The 20810-nt window shown below is 45.4% G+C and overlaps 1 protein-coding gene across 3 annotated transcripts in view; it reads right to left on the bottom strand.

Moving 5' to 3' along the window:
* CFAP46 (cilia and flagella associated protein 46) overlaps positions 1 to 20810 on the bottom strand; it is a 159248-nt gene that overhangs the window by 33693 nt on the left and 104745 nt on the right. For all 3 annotated transcript variants that reach the window (XR_007775137.1, XM_050959240.1, XM_050959241.1), the window contains exons 41-48: positions 19698 to 19832; positions 18383 to 18562; positions 17278 to 17448; positions 16667 to 16764; positions 15203 to 15282; positions 14326 to 14507; positions 2429 to 2550; positions 1902 to 1984 (exon numbers count right to left, since the gene is read on the bottom strand). Coding sequence is in view for 2 of the 3 variants with exons in the window: in XM_050959240.1 (XP_050815197.1) it covers positions 1902 to 1984; positions 2429 to 2550; positions 14326 to 14507; positions 15203 to 15282; positions 16667 to 16764; positions 17278 to 17448; positions 18383 to 18562; positions 19698 to 19832 (1051 nt within the window). In the remaining variant the exon portion in view is untranslated. The remainder of the gene's footprint in view (positions 1 to 1901; positions 1985 to 2428; positions 2551 to 14325; positions 14508 to 15202; positions 15283 to 16666; positions 16765 to 17277; positions 17449 to 18382; positions 18563 to 19697; positions 19833 to 20810) is intronic.

Below are 20810 nucleotides of genomic sequence, written 5' to 3'. Positions count from 1 at the left end.
CTGTCAGGAATCAGGGCCTGCAACAGAAGCTAGTCTCCAGGCAACTAGATAAGCTCATCTGGCCTGTAGTATGGTGCCTGATGGGCTTTGCCATCTGATTGATTGGAATAGTCAGAAGACTGGCTCGCAAGGCCAGCAGCAGAAGTTCAGTGGCTGCTCAAAGCATTTGCTCACAGATACTTCTGTGCAAGCTTGTTTTCAACCTGCCTCCTACCTTGTTCCAGCCTTGCTCCTCTTCTGCACCCAGCCTTGCCTCTGCCTTGCCTCACTCTAGGTAACACGGTTCTGATCCACAACTCCGATTCCTGACCTCTGACTTTGACCCTGACCTTTGGCTCTCGCACCAGGCCTCTGACTCCAGCTGTAATACTGGGCTCTGATTCCTGGCTACTGACTCCTATTCTAACCACTAGGCATGAGTCCTGCTTTGACCATTAGGCCTGACTCCTGGTCCAACCAGTAGCATGACCATCCATGTCCTGGTCACTGACAGTGCCTCTTTGAGGATGACTCTGGTGAAGGAGATCTCCTCATGTGCCAGATGGCAAGGCCCAGAAAGCACTCCTCACAGGAATGGTGGATGAGCTCCCCTGCACAGACTGACTGGGCTCTGATACTGGACGAAGAGCAGACTGTGTGAGATGGTGTCTAAAGTGCACCTCTCTTTGCTTCCTCATTCTTGATTTAAATCAGGAGTCCAAGCTGTCACTATCTCTAATGTAGCCCTCAATCCTCTTTTTAGCTGAGTAACTTTCCCATCCCCTGCCACAGAACAAAGCAGTCCATAATTTGAGTCCTGGACCTGTCTATCTCCCTCTCATTTTCTCCTCTTGGAGCTTCTTAGGGGAGAAACTCAAGCACCAAGGGTGTGTCCACACTACAGAGATTGTACCAGCATGGTTATATCAGTGTAGCTTCCTAGCACAGATGCAGCCTACACTGAAAGGAGGAGTTTTTCTGTGACTGTAGGAACACCACCTCTCCAAATGATATTAGGGCACAGCTACACTAGAGTGTTTACAGCAGCGCAGCTATATCGATGCATCTGTGCATCTGTAAGCTCTCTAATGTAGCTGCTCTAAGCCAACAGGAGTGATGGCCATTAGTCCTATTTAAGAACTGATCCTGCAAAGACTTACATATGTTACCTTTAAGAATACAAGTACTCCCTTTCATGGGACTATTCCTGCTTAAAACTAGGCATGTGTGTAACAGCTCTCCCATTGGCTTATCTACTCCAGCACCTACGAGCGGCAGAAGCTATGTCCACGCTGGTGCTTATGTCAGTGTAATTTATGTCGCTCAGGGGGTGAGGGTGAAGGTGATTTTTTCACAACCCTGAGCGATATAAGTTATTTCAACATAAGCTGTAGCATAGATACTGCATCCATCAATTTAGCTAAGATTATATTCCATCAGCATAGCTGCATACACACTGGGGTTTTTCTTGGCAGAACTATGTTGGTTAGGGGTGTTCTGTTTTTTTTCACACCCCTGACCAAAATACCTATGCTGATGTCACTTTTCAGTATAAACCAAGCCTAGGACTGTACAAACCCCCACAGCCTAGAAGAGTGGAGGAGAAGATGAATAAGGAGACTGATGGATCCCAGAAAAGTTCTCTCTTTTTGACCTTCTGCAATGGGTCAGCTTTTCTCTCAAATAGATTGGCTTGCTACGGGCTTGTGCAGTTTTGAAGACAGTGGATAATCTAATCAGCTATTTTGCAGGCATAATCAAATACCTGGACATGTACAGTAAATGTCCTAAACTGCACTTACAACTATTTGTACTTACAAACTGTTGCCGGGGGGGGGGGGGGGGGGAGAAGGGGGGGATAGGGTGTGCGTATCAAGATTTCAAAACCTGTCCTTACATATTATTTTCTAAATATGACATACCTTGTAATCCAGTATGTTTTGTCTCCTTATCTTTGGCTTTTGTTTTTCCTGATTCTGCTGTTGAAATTGATGGACTCTGATGTCTGAAAATAAGAATTATATCTCAAAATACTACATATATCATGGCAAACTTGGATTTTCAAAGAATTGTAAAGGAAATAAGTGTCTAAATCTCATTGAAATTTAGTGGACATTGGAGGGCTTAACTCCCTTAGGTTCCTTGGTAAATGCAAGCCTTAAATAGTTTAATGATAATGTTTCAACTCTAATTTTAACACTATATAACTTTTGTTATACAATAACATTTAACAGTGATGGCCATTAGTCCTATTTAAGACTTGATTCTGAAAAGACTTACATATATTACCTTTAAGAACATAAGTAGTTCCTTTCATGGGACTATTCCTGCTTAAAACTAAGCATGTGTATATTTTTTGCAGGATCAGGAACTAACTTTATAAATATTTTAATGTTAATTTTAATATGATTTAGGATAGGACATGATAAAACATTTGTAAAAATCTTACCTAAAATCAGTAAAATCAAATACTGGCAAAACTGGTTTCAGATATTCTTCCATGGCTTTTAAAATATCAGAGAAATCTGATGTACAATTTTTCTCATTTTCATTTATGTTTTCTGTTAGATTCTATCATAAAAATAAAAAAATCATTAGAATCCTTACAAAGTTAAATGACAACAAAGATGGGAAGTACAATAGGTTAATCAGGGCTAAATTGAATCATTATGATAATTGAAACATTATAAAATTAAAATAAACAATTTTCCTTAAATCACTGATTAATTATGTTTCAAAATTGTTCTCGCTGAACGCTTTATTAATGTCAGCATTTTGTTGACAATCCCTTCTCTAATGCAAGAATCAGTGCAACAATGCCTGGGGATATAAAATGGGATATTTTAGCCACAAATACTTTACACTGAAAACAAGTGATTGCTGTAAAGAAGCTAGCTGGGAGGAGGAGGAGGAGGAGGAAGAAGAGAGAAGACCAGGAAAAGAGAGAAGTAAAAGTGATGGCACAAATCAAAGAATAGTAGATGGGAGTGGTAGAGAAAAGATATGGCCTGAGAGGGAGAGAGACTAATGAGGGACTCAAACAAGTTGAAGAAAACGGATGGGAAGAGAACTGAAGGAAAAGATGAAAGGAAGTGAAAGAAGAAATGGACAGAGAGGAGGGAGAAAGTAGATTAGAAATAAAAGGAAGAGGGAAATAACTGAATAGCATAGAAAGGAAAAGTTAAAGACACATACACATTTAATTTTACAATGAATGGTCCATTTTTATAGCTATCTCACCACAGTCTCCATTTGTGTGGGTGCAGGGCCGACCTTAGGATTTATGGTGCCCTAGGCGAGATTATTAAACTGGTGCCCCTGTGCCTGATCTGCTCTTAGCAACACAAACATAAGCTTACATTATTGGAAAACTTGCCACATTCATGTTATTAAAACCAGTTTAACTTAATGAAGCACACTGTAATGCTGATGGACTAGCACTAAAGAAGCAGCACTATAGAAAAAATTCTGATATGATAGAATGATGCAAATAATATTTTTTTTAATTTATCAAAATTTTATTGGAAATTTATATGAAAAGGTATTGAAACAAAGATTTGTTTTTAATTAAAAGCAATCTTTCTGGCTTTTTTGGCTGAAAAATCAGTAATAATGTCATCGTATGACAAAGACAAAGTCGTGTCTTGTTCGATTGCAAGAATAGCAAGACCAGTTAAGCGTTCCTGACTCATGGTAGAGTGGAGATAGTTTTTAATGAGCTTTAGTTTTGAGAAACTCCGTTCTCCTGATGCTACTGTTACAGGAATTGTCAGTAGAATACGAGTGGCAATATATACATTAGGATATAAGTCAACAAGTTTGCGGGTATGAATAAACTGTACAATGTCCATCACCGATTTTGCATGTGGCAACATTGATGACAGTGTACTCAATTCTTCGTACAGTTCAAGTCCATTTAAATCAAAACTATCACCGTGCTTCAGGATGCTCTCTAGGTTCTTGCACTTTGTCATTAGTTGCTCTTGTTTTCCTATTTCGTTGAATTTAGTTATGTCATACAAAAATCCAAACTGTTCATGGTGTACTTGCAAGGTATTAAACCTTTCATCAACAGCAGATACTGCTTTATCCATCACAACATTAAAAAATTCAACCTCAAATTTCTTTTCTGGATCGTCTATGGGCATGATCTGCTGTACAGATTCTTCACAAAGAAGTGTCCCTGGCCTTTTTAACTCATATTAACTATGTATATACTTTATGAAAGTTGGAGAAAACATTGTGAAAACGTAAAACATTGGCTGCCCAACTTCTGGGCTGGCAAAAGTTATACTGACTCACAGGGAAAAAAAAAAGCAGGAGAATCTTAGTACAACTTATGGTCACTTTATACCAGGGGTCGGCAACCTTTCAGAAGTGGTGTGCCAAGTTCACTGTAATTTAAGGTTTCTCGTGCCAGTAATACATTTTAATGTTTGTAGAAGGTTTCTCTCTATGTCTATATTATATAAATAAACTATTGTTATTATCTGAGGTCTTTGCCACCGGTCCTGCTCAGGCCACTGCCAGCTGAGTAAATGAAACCCCAAACTGGCAGCGGGCTGGTGGCTGGAACCCTAGACAAGGATCCCAGGCCCTGCTCAGCCCGCTGCTGGTCTGGGGTTCTGACCACCAACTCCTGCCAGCCAGGATCCCGGCTGCCAACCCCCCTCAGCCCGCTACCAGCCTGGGATTCTGCTCACCCAGGCTGGCAGGAGGCAGAGTGGGGCTGGCGGCTGAGCTCCTGACTGGCAAGGGGCCGACAGCCAGAACCCCGGAGTAGCAGTAGGCTGAGTGCTGCTGGCACCCCAGACTGGCAGCAGACTGAGCCACCCAACCCTCCATCGGCCCTGCTCAGCCCGCCACCGGCCCACTCAGCCTGCTGCCGGCTGAGTGAATGGAACCCCAGGCTGACAGCAGGTTGAGTGGTTCAGCTGGCATGCTCAGTCCACTGCCAGCCTGGGGTTCCTTGAGGGTCCCCAGACCAGCAGCAGGTGCTGAGTGGGGCCAATGACTGGTACCCCAGCTGGCAATAGGGCAGCAGCCGGAACCCCAGAGCAGTGATGGGCTGAGCCGCTCAGCCTGCTGCTGCATACCATCAAAAATCAGCTCACCTGCCACCTTTGAAACGTGTGCCGTAGGTTGCCGACCCCTGCTTTATACACTAGTAAGAAGATGAGCATATTACAGTTGTTGGAGGGTTCTTATCAGGAGTAAAAGACGGTTACTCACCTTTGTAACTGTTGTTCTTCGAGATGTGTTGCTCACATCCATTCCAGTTAGGTGTGCGCGCTGCGCGTGCACGTTCATCGGAAACTTTTTACCCTAGCAACTCCAGTGGGCCGGCAGGTCGCCCCCTGGAGTGGCGCCGCCATGGCGCTCGATATATACCCCTGCCGGCCCACCCGCTCCTCAGTTCCTTCTTGCCGGCTACTCCGACAGTGGGGAAGGAGGGCGGGTGTGGAATGGATGTGAGCAACACATCTCGAAGAACAACAGTTACAAAGGTGAGTAACCGTCTTTTCTTCTTCGAGTGATTGCTCACATCCATTCCAGTTAGGTGAATCCCAAGCCATACCTAGGCGGTGGGGTCGGAGTGAGAAGTCACGGCATGGAGCACTGCAGATCCAAAGGCCGCGTCCTCTCTTGACTGCTGGACCAGGGTGTAGTGGGAAGCAAAGGTGTGGACCGATGACCAGGTCGCTGCCCGACAGATTTCCTGGATGGGCACACGGGCGAGGAAAGCCAGCGACGACGCCTGCGCCCTGGTAGAATGCGCAGTCACACGGCCCGTAGGGACGTGGGCCAAGTCATAGCAGGTCCTGATACAGGACGTTACCCACGAGGATAACCTCTGCGAAGAAATGGGAAGCCCCTTCATGCGGTCCGCTACTGCCACGAAAAGCTGGGGGGATTTGCGGAACGGTCTGGTCCTCTCCACATAGAACGCGAGAGCCCTACGGACATCAAGCGAGTGGAGCTGTTGCTCCCTGCCTGAAGAGTGAGGTTTCGGGAAAAAAACCGGGAGGAATATCTCTTGGTTGATGTGGAAGGCTGAGACCACCTTGGGGAGAAAGGCAGGGTGTGGCCTCAGCTGCACCTTATCTTTATGGAAGACTGTATACGGGGGGTCTACCATGAGAGCCCGGAGTTCCGACACCCGTCTAGCTGAGGTGATAGCGACTAGAAAGGCAGTCTTCCAAGAGAGATAGAGTAGGGAGCAAGTAGCTAACGGCTCGAAGGGGGGCCCCATGAGCCGAGACAACACCAGGTTAAGATCCCAGGTTGGAGCAGGGAGTCGGACGTTAGGGTACAAATGTTCCAGCCCCTTCAGGAATCTAGTCACCGTCGGGTGAGAAAAAACGGAGCGGCCATCCCCACCCAGGTGAAAGGTGGAGATAGCTGCCAGGTGGACCCGCAAGGACGATATCGCCAGGCCCTGTTGTTTGAGGGACCAAATATAGTCTAAAATATTGGCCACCGAAACTTCCATCGGGCGGAGACCTTTCTCCACGCACCAACAGGAGAAACGCTTCCACTTGGCCGAGTATGTCGCTCTAGTGGAAGGCTTCCTGCTGCCCAAGAGTACCACCCGTACCGGGGTGGAGCAGCGCAGTTCAGAACTGGTCAGCCACGCAGGAACCACGCCGCTAGGTGCAGCGACTGCAGGTCCGGGTGACAGAGAGTCCCGTGTTCCTGGGTGATCAGGTCCGGGTGAAGGGGCAGGGGAACTGGGTCGGCTATGGCCAGGTCCAGCAACATGGGGTACCAATGTTGCCTGGGCCACGCCGGGGCTACCATGATCACGCGAGCCCTGTCCCTGCGCACCTTCAGAAGGACCCTGTGGACCAGCGGGAACGGGGGAAACGCGTAGTACAAGTGGGTCGTCCACAGAATAAGGAAGGCATCCGCTATAGACCCGGGTTCCCTGCCCTGAAAAGAGCAGAACGCCTGGCATTTCCTGTTCCCCCCGGACGCGAAGAGGTCCACACGGGGATAACCCCACCTCTGGAAGATCGAGAGGGCGACGTCCGGGCGAAGGGACCACTCGTGTGAAAGAAAGGATCTGCTCAGGCGGTCCGCCAGCGTGTTCCGTACTCCGGGGAGAAAGGAAGCCGTGAGGTGAATGGAGTGGGCTACGCAAAAGTCCCAGAGTTGCATCGCCTCGTGACATAGGGGAGAGGATCTGGTGCCGCCCTGCTTGTTGATATAGTACATGGTCGTCGTGTTGTCGGTAAACACTGCGACACAACGACCCCGAAGCTGGTGACAGAACGTTTGACAAGCAAGGTGGACCGCTCTCAACTCCCGCATGTTGATGTGCAGCTTCACCTCCTGCGGGGACCACAGGCCTTGTGTCCTCAGGGATCCCAGGTGGGCCCCCCAGCCCAGATCTGAGGCATCCGTCGTTAGGGACACCGAGGGCTGGGGTGGGTGGAATGGGAGCCCCGCACACACTACGGACTGGTCTAGCCACCAGCTGAGAGAATCCAACACCCCCTGGGGAATTGTGATCAGCATGTCTAGTGGTTGTCTTGCCGGCCGGTAATGTGCGATGAGCCACGACTGGAGGGGCCTCATGCGGAGCCGAGCGTAACCGGTCACAAATGTGCATGCTGCCATGTGGCCTAACAGGGTTAGACATGTCCGTATTGATGTTAAGGGGGCTGCCCGCAATCGCTGAACGATCGCTGACAACGCCTGGAACCTTGGTAACGGCAGAACAGCCCTGGCCACGGTGGAGTCCAGGACGGCCCCGATGAACTCCACCCTCTGCGTGGGGAGCAGGGTGGACTTGTCTACGTTGATCATGAGGCCCAAGGTAGCAAACAGGCCGGTGATCCTGCGGACGTGGCTGCAAACCTGTAGCTCCGACGTGCCCCGAATTAACCAATCGTCTAGGTAAGGGAACACGTGGATACGATTGCGCCGAAGATGTGCCACAACGACGGCCATGCATTTTGTGAATACCCTCGGAGCCGTAGAAAGGCCAAATGGGAGGACTGCAAATTGGTAGTGAAGGCGGCCCACCACGAATCGAAGGAAACGTCTGTGGTGTGGCCAAATGGCAATGTGAAAATAAGCGTCCTGCATGTCGAGGGCGGCGTACCAGTCTCCCGGATCCAGGGATGGGATAATGGTCCCCAGGGATACCATGCGGAACTTCAACTTCACTAGGTACTTGTTGAGCTCTCGCAGGTCGAGGATAGGCCTGAGGCCTCCCTTGGTCTTGGGGATCAGAAAGTAGCGGGAATAAAACCCCTTGCCTTTCTCGTTTTCCGGAACCGCCTCTATAGCTCCTTTGTTGAGGAGCGTCTGTACCTCCTGCCGAAGGAATTGCTCGTGAGAGGGGTCCCTGAAGAGGGACGAAGAAGGGCGGCGGGAAGGAGGAAATGATATAAACTGCAGGCGGTATCCCGTCTGCACCGTGCGTAAGACCCAGCGATCCGATGTTATTTGGGTCCACGCCGGGAGGAAAAACGAAAGGCGGTTGGAAAACGGGGGGGGAAGGATCCGTGGGGAAAACTGTTACTGCGCCCTCGGGCGCACCTTCAAAACGAAGGCTTGGGCCCAGGCGGGGGCTTAGAGGAGCTTTGATTCTGCCCCCCTTGGTTCCCCGAATGCCTACGCCTTCCATTCCTGCCGCGGCGCCTATTAAGGTCCTGCCGCTGGCGGAACTGGGGGTATGGCCTACGCTGCTGTTGCTGCTGTGGCCAGAAGGGTCTGCGCTGCGTTCCTGGCGTGTGCATCCCGAGGAAGCGCATAATGACCCGATTGTCTTTAAGACTTTTGAGTCTGGGGTCTGTCTTTTCTGAAAACAGGCCCTGGCCTTCGAACGGGAGGTCCTGGATGGTATATTGGAGCTCCGGTGGAAGGCCAGAGACCTGAAGCCAGGAGATGCGGCGCATCGTTACCCCCGAGGCGAGGGTGCGGGCAGCCGAGTCTGCAGCGTCCAAAGAGGCCTGCAACGAGGTTCGTGCAACCTTCTTGCCCTCGTCCAGAATGGCCGCAAATTCTTGCCGGGCCTCCTGTGGCAGCAGCTCTTTAAATTTGTCCGCTGCCACCCATGAATTAAAAGCATATCTGCTAAGAAGGGCTTGCTGATTTGAAACCCTGAGCTGAAGGGCCCCAGCCGAATAGACCTTACGGCCGAGGAGGTCCATACGCCTGGCCTCCTTGGATTTGGGGGCTGGGGCTTCCTGTCCGTGGCGCTCCCTCTCGTTCACCGACTGCACCACCAGGGAACACGGTGTCGGGTGAACGTGGAGGTACTCGTAGCCCTTGGAGGGGGCCATGTACTTCCTCTCGACGCCCCTCGCCGTAGGGGGGATGGAGGCCGGTGACTGCCAGATTGTATTGGCGTTGGCCTGGATCGTCCTAATGAAGGGTAGGGCGACCCTGGTGGGAGCATCTGATGAGAGGATGGTGACGATGGGGTCCTCGATCTCAGAGACCTCCTCGGCTTGCAAGCTCAGGTTCTGTGCTACTCGCCTAAGGAGGTCTTGGTGTGCCCTGAGATCTAGCGGAGGAGGGCTACTGGAGGAAGTGCCAGCCACCGCTTCGTCGGGGGAGGAGGATGAGGAGACCCCTGGCAAGAAAGTGTCCAGTGGGGGGTCCCCCTCAGCCCTCGCCTCTGCCTCAGGAGCAAGACCAGAGTCTTGCTGCTTCGATCCTTCCTCTCCATCAGGGGAGGGAGGGGGGCGAGACAACGACGCCTCTGGCACCCTGTGCTCTGCCGTTGCAGGCCTAGCAGGAAGCTGTTGGGGGCCCTGGGCTTGATGGTATGCCCAGGGTGTCCAAAACCCCCACTGCTGCGGACCCTGGTCCTGTTGCGGGGGGTCCTGGAATAATGCCGCCTGCCTGTCGGTGCCCAGCGCATACACGCTGTCCGCTTGAGATGACACCGACGGCTGTCTAGAAGGCCATGGTGGGGCCGACCGCGGCTGATAAGAGTCTGCGCGGTTCGGCACCGAAGATGTTCTCGGTGCCGGGGATCGGTACCGGGAGTCATAGCGGCGCCGGGATCGGGACCGGGTTCTGTCTCGGTGCCGGGATCTGGACCGGTACCGGCCGCTGCTTCGGTGCCGGGATCGGGACCGGGACCTGCCACCGACACGGTGCCGGGAGGTCGACCGGGACCGGGACCTGCCACCAGCTCGGTGCCGGGAGGTCGACCGGCGCGGTGAATGACGGCGAGATTGGCTCCTAGAGTCACGGTGCCGGTATCGACGGCTGGAGTCAGACCGTGACCGTCTGGAGGTCGATCGGTGCCGCGAGTGCGACCGGAACCGCCGAGGGGAGCGGTGTCGGGACTGCGAGCGGCGGCGGGATCTCGAGCGACCGTGGTGTCGGGACCTCGATCGCGAGCGCGAGTCCCGAGACGGTGCCGTCATCATAGGCTTGCCCCTAGATGCTACCCGCACCGGAGGTACCGGGGGTGGCGGCTGAGTAGACTCAGTCAGGGCGATAAAGTCCCGTGCCGAGGCGAAGGTCTCCGGAGTGGATGGGACCAATAGCTCAACCCCAGATCTTATGGGGGAGCTTGGCGGTACCGGACTCGACGGACCCACCAGGCCCGGAGTCGACGGTGCCGGTAGTGCTGCGGCCGATGTTGATGCCGGGCGCTCCATTCGAGTCTGCCTGGCTGGAGTAGCAGACGTTGATGGTCTCGCTTCTGCACCCGGTGCCGGGGAAGGTCGGTGCCGGGGAGTCTTTCCGGTGCCGGTGCGATCCGGTGCCGGCGTCGAGATCACGGCCTGCGAAGCTGCTGGGTCAAGTGCCGCTTCCATCAGGAGAGTCCTGAGTCTCTGGTCTCTCTCCTTCTTTGTTCTGGGCTTAAAAGCCTTGCAAATGTGGCACTTGTCCGACCTGTGCGATTCCCCCAGGCACTTTAGACACGCGTCGTGAGGGTCGCTGGTTGGCATAGGCTTTTTACAGGCCGCACACTGCTTAAAGCCCGGCGAACCAGGCATGAGCCCGGTGCCGGGTGCCGGGAAGGGCTACAGCCCAGACCGGCGAACAACTATATACAAATACTATTTACACTACAACTAATTAACTAACTATACTTAACGACTAACTAACAACTGTAGTAATAACGGTAGTAACAAGGAGAGCTAGGGACGTGGAGGACAGCAATGCCGCGCTCCACAGTTCCAACGACCGACACGGCGGTAAGAAGGAACTGAGGAGCGGGTGGGCCGGCAGGGGTATATATCGAGCGCCATGGCGGCGCCACTCCAGGGGGCGACCTGCCGGCCTACTGGAGTTGCTAGGGTAAAAAGTTTCTGACGAACGTGCACGCGCAGCGCGCACACCTAACTGGAATGGATGTGAGCAATCACTCGAAGAAGAACAGGCTGTATGAAAGTCAGTCAACATTTTTTGTTTCTCTGATGAAAACTGGCCCACTCCCTGCCTCAAACCAAACCTGTCACTAATAATTGTCAACTACTTAATTTTCTGTTTTTGGCTAAGGTATCGATTTTTAAAAAAAAAAATATTGAAATTGGATTCAGGATTGTTAGCAAGAATTTTTGGCAAACAAAGTTGTTAAATGACAGTCTAAATGGCAACACAGTACTGCTTTCATGCTTGGCTCACCCCCCAGCCTGCTGGTCCAACAGCTGCAATAGACCCCCAAATCCACCTCTTGGGGTGCAGAGTGGCAACAGCAGCAACAAACCCTCAGGTCCAATCACACGGCAATGGGCACCACCACCAGCCTTATGGACCATGGTGAAGTTAGCACAGCATCTGATCTCAGGGACAGGGCACCCATGGAGCCACAGCAGCTCATCCTGCCCTGTGCAGCTCCCCCCGGATGAGACGGATCGCTGGCAGCTGCCAGCCCGGGGGAGAGGCACTCCCCAGCTAGGGTGGCCAGATCCAGATGTCCTGATTTTATAGGGCCAGTCTTTGTCTTATATAGGCACCAATTACCCCCACCTAGAGTGACCAGACAGAAAGTGTGTAAAATCAGGACAGGGATGGGTGGGGGTGGGGGGGTAAAAGGAGCCTATATAAGAAAAAGACCCCAAAATTGGGACTGTCCCTATAAAATAGGGATATCTGCTCACCCTACCCCTGTCCTGATTTTTCACACATCTGGCTAACCCCAGCCAAACCCTGTGTGACATTCCAATTCTGGCTGCCTGCCGAGGAAGTGAGTTACTTTCACTTTCATTTCTCAGCAAGCAGCCAGCCAGCCTCCCTCACCCCCCCAGCACTTCACCCAACCTAGCCCTGACGGAGGGGAGGGAGGAGAGAGAGAGGGGTGCTCCTGGGGAGGAGGGAGAAAGGAGGGGGTGCTCCGTGGGGCAGGGGGGAGAAGAATGGATGTTATGGGAGACAACAAAGGATACTGGTTCCAGAGCCACAGCCTCACCTGACCTCAGCCGGGGGGGAAAGAGTCACACTCACAGGTGAGCTCCTTTCCCAACCCCCACCCCTTCCCCTTCCCAGAGACCCCAGCAGCCAATCCCATTCCTCAGACTGTGCTGCATTCGGCTCTCTCTAGGACCCAGCAGCCCTGCTTCTACACTGTCTGGGCTGCCTGGAGAGTGGTGCCCCCAGGCAGTGTGAGGCCCTACGCCACTGCCTATTCTGCCTATGCCTAAGGATGGCCCTGTGTGGGTGTAACTATGTGTGCGCGTGAATACTTACACATGCAACTGTGAAGTAGTAAATGGCTGTATGTACATTTGATTAATGCTATTGTATCCACATGCAGAAGATGTGTTCTGTTAAGTAAATTCTATCGTTTGTAGGCAAGTGACAGCATTTATTAACTAAACAGGCAGGTGTTAGCCTTTTCAGTGTCATTATAGGTATATGAATACATACAGCTCATATGCACACATGGAGGCCAGTGTTTTAAAACTCTGGCCTTGGTTCATTCTAACCGATGCAATTTCCTATTGGTCAAAAGGAAGGGAGAGGAGAGGGAACCAAAACAACTATCACATAGCTCTCCGTAACAACTAAGGCAAGCTATGGCTATAAACAAAATCATCAATATTTTGCCTACCAGATTTAATCAGGGCTTTTGCTGAGGGACACTGGGATAGAAAACGTAAGAGTCTCCTTTTAGTTTTAAAATTCCTTCCTGATAATTGGCAGTGTTCAAAGATTTGTTTTAAATCAAAAATAAGCATTTAAAGTTTTTAAAAAGCCAGGGTTCTCTTCTCAGACATGTTATTTATCACCCAGTTACATGTGTATCGTCACCTAATGACTAGAGACCTGCTTTTACTAGTAGTGACTGTAGCAACCTACATGAAACTTGGAGAAGTGCTGATTGCAGGAAAGAAGAGTCTGGAAGAGGCACCAAGAAGTCAGTCTGTGTGCAAATGACTTGAATGCTTAGCCACAATTGCAGCAAATCTGTACACAGGTGCTTTAAAATAAACCACCATTTCAGATTAACAAGCATGGAGTCTTCTCATGTTATTATGCAGCACATGGGACATGAAACACTGACAATCGTTTCCAGTTCAGACAAAGAATTATTTGATCAACCTTTTTTATTAAACTATAGATAAATAATAATGAAAAAAATAGTTGTTTTTCAATGCTTTTGTTACAAGCAAAAGTTAAGGCTTTAAGTTAAGAAAAAAGTTTGGCATTTGAACATCACATATTGTATGCCTGTGAGAAAATTAACTACTGTGTGTAAAAGCATATCTAATCTAATGAAGCCAAAGTTCTTGAGTTGACATCAATTTCCTGTGATCTTGCAATCTAAACACAGTGAATGCATATTAAGGACCCAATACTGCAATTACTTATGCAAGAGCTTAACTTTATGTACTGTGAGCAGTTCCATTGACAATGTAAAGTCAAGCACTATGTAAATCTCCACAGGACTGGGGTTTAATAGGGACCTAATGATTTTCAGGAATGCCTAAGGGAATTAAAACCAATGGGGAGCTTGGTGCTAACTCCTATAGTTTCTTTTAAAAACTTTTCCCCTAATTTTTATATATAAGTATAAATAAAGAGCTCTTAAGATATACAGTATTCCATTTGGGAAAAATTACGAATCTCATTTTACATCAAAATTCCATCAGTCTAAATTGTTAAAGAAGTTCAAAGCTGTTGAAAAAAATTTCCATAATAACAACAACAGAACAACAAACTACTATCTAGAGCAAAGAAAATAATGGTAAGTTTCAAAGTAGAACATACGCAGGAGATAACAGTTACAGAGCTTATAAGAAGTTGCATTTGGAATAAATGTTAGGAATTGTAGATGAGCGCTATTTTGCACAGCTTTTTGTTTTATCTTCCATATATATTTTAATGTCTCTTTTAAAAATAAAAATCCTGAATCAAATATATTACCATATCTATTTTGGGAGTAGTTTCTTGCCATTGCTGAAAGTCAATTTTCTCTACATGGAATTTTTTTTGTACTTCCTGTCTGAGGAGATTATTCATCCTTTCCTGTTTGTAAAGATGTACTTTTTCCAACAAAATCAAGATTGTATCAGGATTCACAGGAAAACGATAAACTTTAGCCCGCACTAATAAAAGAAAAAAAGTAATTGAGAACATTTTCCTTCTAAAAAAATAATTTCCACATAGCCACATATTTTTTATATTTCACTTTGAATAATTTCAGTATATAAAGTGATAAAATATAGTATTATATAACAGCACAATTATTTAGGTATGATCAATATCAAGGAAAAAAACAGTAATATAAGTCTATCTTGAACCTGGAGACACAAGGCAGAAAGAGAATCAAGTATCTAAAAGCACATTCCCTGGTGCGGCAAGAAAAATTATTTCTCCCCCATGCTATTAATGATGCATTTGCATTTTATTATTATGACATATAATACTTTAAAACACACAAATCATGCCTAACCTATAAAAAGAGTATAACAATAAAAAGCTTACAATAACCATTTTTCTGACTATGACCATTTTTTGGCCCCATAAACAATGCAATTAGACTATTGTAAATTTTGACTAGTGATAAGCACAGAAACAGTACATCTGTCATGCATATAACTTCCACTGGCGTTAATGGGATTTATGTACATAAATTTCCAGGTATTAAGGTAAGACTATACTCCTTAGCACTCTGTCTTAAAATTATATCAATTGCTTGACTGCATGAATTGGATTTTCTTGTACTGAATGCAACAGTGAGAGCTACGGATCTCCTAACATCACCATTTTGATCACTTTATTTCTAAACAGAGACACTCACCCATTGGCTGACCTGATTTTCCTTTCTGTTGTCCGCTACTGAGTTTTTGCTTATCAATCATTGCACTATACAACATTGATCTATGGAAAGCAATAAAAAATAGAATGGAATATTTGACTATTCACATATTCAGACCTTTCAGCCTTTCAGATAAGTAATTATTGCCCTTTAATGTTACATGTTCACAGATGCCCTAAGATGTATTAAGCACTCCTGAACTTGGGCAAGTGCCCAAATCTTGCAGACCAAGTCCAAAGCTGGCAAATCAAAGACTGCCAGATGTTCAGATCTGCTCCTGATTGCTTTTGAGGGATATAATCCTCAAACGGTAGGGGATCTAATAGACACAGAAAAAATGGGATTGGACTGAACTATGGAGTGGTTATCTTGTGGACTGCTCCCTCAAGTAGACCATCGGGGTGGCTGGCTACTATTGCTTCTGCCATTAGCATTTGCAAAGACCCACATATAAGTGGCTGACTGGCACCTAGCTTGCTTCATGTGATCTCGTCAGAGCAGGAAAATTGATGAGACAAAGCACAGTGAGCCACACTTACTCAAAATTGTTAAGATATGGAGCCAGATCAAAGAGCACTGTTAAAACCACCCACTATCCTGGTGGTTTTTGAATTGCTGCACTAATTTTCTTGTCCGCCACCTCCACTTTCTCAGGGTATGTCTACACAACAGCAGGAAGGATGCTTCCTAGCATGAGTAGACAGATGCACTAGCTCTGTTTGAGTTATCATGTTAAAAATAGCAGTGTGGCCATGGGCAGTAACTTGGGCTAGCTGACTGAGTATGTACCCAGGGAGTTGGGTGGGATTATACTTGGGTGGCTAATCAAAGCCGCCATGGCCACACTGATATTTTTAGTCCGATAGCTCAAGCCTGTCTATCAGTACTGGAAAGCATTCTCCCAGATGCTTTATGCATATGCCTTTACGGGACTGGGGAAGGAGAGAAAACACTCTCTCCTTTCAGGGAGCAGAAGAAAGGTAAAGAAGACAGCCTGCAGAGTTGTAAGCAAACATCACCCAAGTATATGTGTGAAAGCTTGGGGAGAAGGTTCTTTTGCTGCTACACCTGTTAAGAGACTTTCACTAATACATATCTGGTCCTTCAAACAGTAAGTGTCACTCTTCCCACCATCTCTATGGGGATGCACTCCTGAACTTGGGCTGAAAAATGGGGGCTGTAAAGTAGAATTTTGTGGACCACTTTTAAGATTTTGGGTCTCTCCTGTCCACCCAGAGGAACAGAAAGAGAGAGAATTGTGGAAACTTAAAAATGACTTTAGGTTCATGTTTGAGTTTTGGTCAGTTCTTATTTTTTCTGAACTTGTTCACTTACCCTTGGTTACAAAATCAACATAATTAGAAGTAAATGGTAAAAAAAAACCAGTCAAAATAACTTGGCAAAGGAAAATAAAGTTTATAAAAACAAAATGATAAAATTTTATACCTGTCATTTGAATGCTGGAGAATGAGTATATGGAAGTTTGGTGGCAATTCATTTATGATGTTAAAATGTTGTGCAAGAATACAGAGATTTCTCCATGCCTGTACAATAATTTAAAACTGACATTACTTTTCCTATCTTTTTATGAACAACACGTGCAATGCATTTATCAAGAGACTGATGTATAATAGTTCTAAAAAAATAAGGCACTGCTATTCGCAAAAGGCATACTTAGAAAAGACTATTTTAGTGTAGTGCACAATAAATGAAGTTAAACCAATAATTCATGGTTAACATTAACACGAGTTATTTACCTACTATACTGCATATCAAGCTAAAAAACTACCAAATGTTGAAACTGATTAATATTATCAGTAAAAAGGAATAGCAAAATATTTCAACTCAACATTTATATTTTCTAAAAGCAAATAAAGCATTTCCATAGGAATATACATCTGGACCATTTATACTCCTCTGTAAAAGGAACTGTATAGACTCTAATACATATGTATAAATATTATGCATAATAATATATAATTTGGCTTGCTATGGGTCACTATTTTGCTCCAGAAAAACTTCGCTTCACTCATACATACTACTGTTCAAAAAGTTACCTTTGAGGTAGCAGTTAGCCTCTGCTCCACATTTTTTTGAAGATTACTGGTTATGTCCCCATTTTCTTTTAAGTGATGCTGAAGATGCAATAGTGCTGCCAGCTGAGAGCTGCTAGTGTTAGAAGTGGCTGCTAGCAGGATATCCTTCATCATCATAGATGATGAACAGCTCTGTAATATTTTTATATTTGTTTATTTTCCCAAATGTTTCATACAAATAGTTATTGAAAAAGCTTGTCATATAAAGGTGAAATGAAATGACAAACATATTACCATTATTTACAGTTACAAAACAGTGTAAAAGCTTTGGCAGTAGACTGGAAGATTTCTTAACTATTAATTTCCTTTCTGAAACTGATCTCTCCATTAGTCCTGATTGCTGGAATGCTCCTCCCTGCACTGAGCTGTGGAGAGTTCTAATGAGTTTATGGGAGCCTGGGCCTCCAAATCAGGCCCACTGGGATTGTGCCAGAAGAGTACTTCCAAAGGTGTGCGGAAATTTATTTCAGCAATTCAGTATCTAGTAACTACAAACACAAAGTAACTAGAAGAAGACAGCTTAAACCAGCTTCAGAAAGCCTGAAAATTAGTTGCTGGAAAATGGTCAACAATGCAAAGGGTTGGACATACTGCTGTAGATATAAATCTGACAAACCAAACGTACAGGTAAAATTTTCCAATCTGCTTTAACACAATGAATGCAGAAACTCAGGGCACCATTTTCACAATCCTAGAAACCCAGCCATTTTCACACTCACTTTAGAGGGCAGAATTGCACTTTTTATTGCAGTACACTTTTAGTTCACTTAATTTTATTATGATATTTTATACATAGTAAAATGCTACAATAATGGCATCTACTAGGGAAAACCTGAAGTCCATACTATGAAAATTATCAAGGTTTTACAATGGTCATATGTCAATAATATACTGACAAAAACCACTAAAATCAGCAAACATATTTATATTTAATTATTATGAATAATAATATGACTACCTAGCTCTTAGTGGTCAGCTGTCATGCTATCCAAATAGACAAATTTACTTATGGTACTCAAAGTTCTTTTTTTATATTGTAGAGGGACTTAAGCAGCAGTTTTGTTACCTGATGAAGGGCCAAAAACTGGCTACTTGAAACTGGATCAAATTGTCCAATGCATTCAATGATTTCAAGACTAGCAGCAGCCAGAATATGAATTATGTTGTTACTGAATGCAACACTCATGCACTGAAGCAAAACTTCACTGGACTGAGAGAGGTATCTTTGGGCCAAAATCCGTTTTCTCTAAATAATAAAAATAAAAATGTTCTACATTAAAATATTTGTTAAATTACATAAATACATAACTGATGCATTTTTGATCACTTCAATCTTGGCAGATAAATCTGGTTTTGTTCTTGTAAGGAATGCATTTAATATCTATTAACATCCGTGATAGTTACTAGTGTGCCATCAAGAGACTAGACTGAATGATCAGTTAGTGGAGAGCTATACTGATTAAACTATTCTTTTAAAAAACATCTAACCTAGTTCATATTTTTCTTTTAAGAGAGAATTTTTGTCTATTAAAACATCTACAATTATGTATACGTACTAGCTAGAATTATACCAAAATGCCAGTCATTATTAGCCAATCAGCACTGTTCGTATACATATAATCATTATAGTTGTTTCTCACTAATCACTTGTGAATGAGAGTAACTTCCTACTCTGACTGGCTTGTGTAATTTTAAAGCTGCTTGCCACCAATAAAGACAGCAGTTCAGCTTCTTGACCCAGTCACCTGCAGCAGAAAACTGTAAAATATTCAAGAACAAGAATGTACCAAAAATATGCCAAAGGTCAAGAATATGGGATTGTACACATTCAGGCAAGTGAAAAACTCTTTACTCTCAATTCCTCCTTCTCCTCAAGAGGCTTTCCTCTCCTATAATTCAAATTTTTTACAAGAAAAACAGGCACATTTAAGTTTGCCTTGTTTATTTACTGTACATTGTGCAAATCCCACACTCTCCCACCTCAGTTCTGAATACAAATTAAACCAAATGACAGCTAGTCAGGGAAAAAGAGACTAGCTAACCTGCAGCAACCAGGGAAAAGAGATAAAAGTGAAAGAAGAGGAAAATGTGAAGGGAGAAAAGGGGAGATGATGAGAAAGAAAAGCCCAAAAGGCTTTGTGACTTGTATTTGAAAAGTTGGCAACTTGCCAACCCATTTTCTGTTTGCTTCTTTACTTTGGATATTTAATTAAAAGCTTTGCATTAAAATGTTAATTGTCTATAGGAGTGAATTCGGCTACAATGCTCGTTCTTCAGCCTCAGATTCCATTTGCTAAGAACACCTCAACCATGAGGCTAATCAGCCCCAGGCATAAAAAGGAAGCCATCAAATTATTTATATAAATATCTATGTGAAATACCTTTAATTCATTTGCTTTCTTCCTTTGCTCATCATGTTGTTTTTTACTAATTGGAGAACCGCTACTTGTCATTTCATGTTCACTGCATTCTGCTTTGGTTGTGGGAGGCTTCATGGTGTTCAATGGAGTTTCTTCCTACCCATCAATAACAGAGAGGATTCATTAATATATCTAGCTCACTAAAATGTAAGTGGCTTAGTTATTGTGCTTAAAGTTAGGAGTGGAATTCAGCTGGATAAAGAGGAAGCTAGTTTCAGCCTTAAAAATGGAGAGAGGGTGTATCTCACCACAATAATACCTTTATAATATCAAGTGAATTAGCAAGTTTATGAGGCATTAAACGTCGGTTAGCATGTGATAGTGATGTATCTGCTAAGTACCTAACATTAATCAGGACACGCAGGAGAATGAAACGTAGACATGAGGATGGATTTTTAATCAGGAGACCACAACTTTATTAACTTTAATGGTGAGACATAAACTTCCCACCAGAGCATGAGGTATTTACTCAGGTACAGTGCAGTGTTAAAAGGACTCATACTAAATAACTAATATTCAAGGTTTGTCTCCTTGGCTAATCCCTGGAATCTAGCCCATCTCTGAATCTTCTCACCCTCCTCCCACAAGCAGGAATGAAAATACACTAGGGGATGGTGGGAAGGGAGTGACTTCACTGGTTTCAGTGGAATGCCAACAGTAGTTCTATCCTCAAGCATTCAAAATCCTGAGTCAGGTTCCCAGAAAACATGAAACTGTCTTAAATATCATGAGATTTAAAAAAAATTAATAATTGGGGCGCAGGGTTATTTTGCCTTCTGAGTTTTGAGAATTAGAGTATATATTTTGAAGTTTCTCTCTACAACTATGAGAATTGGAACCTTACTTTTATATTTTTAAATAAAAACTGAGATTCTCACATATTTCCTTGACTCCAGGAGCTAAGGCTTTAAGGAAAGCACCAAATATCATGAGACACATGATAAAAATCACAAGAGCAGGCAACACTGTGCTACACAGTAATGCAGTGGGGAAGCAGGGGTGAAAGAGTTAAAGAAAACCTTCTCCTCCAGTCCCTGACATCACTATTTTGACATTCTGGTAAATGTTCTGCTC

This window comes from Gopherus flavomarginatus, chromosome 6 (assembly GCF_025201925.1).
Source record: "Gopherus flavomarginatus isolate rGopFla2 chromosome 6, rGopFla2.mat.asm, whole genome shotgun sequence".
Taxonomy (NCBI): Eukaryota; Metazoa; Chordata; order Testudines; family Testudinidae; genus Gopherus; species Gopherus flavomarginatus.
This window is presented reverse-complemented; position numbering and strand designations above follow the sequence as displayed.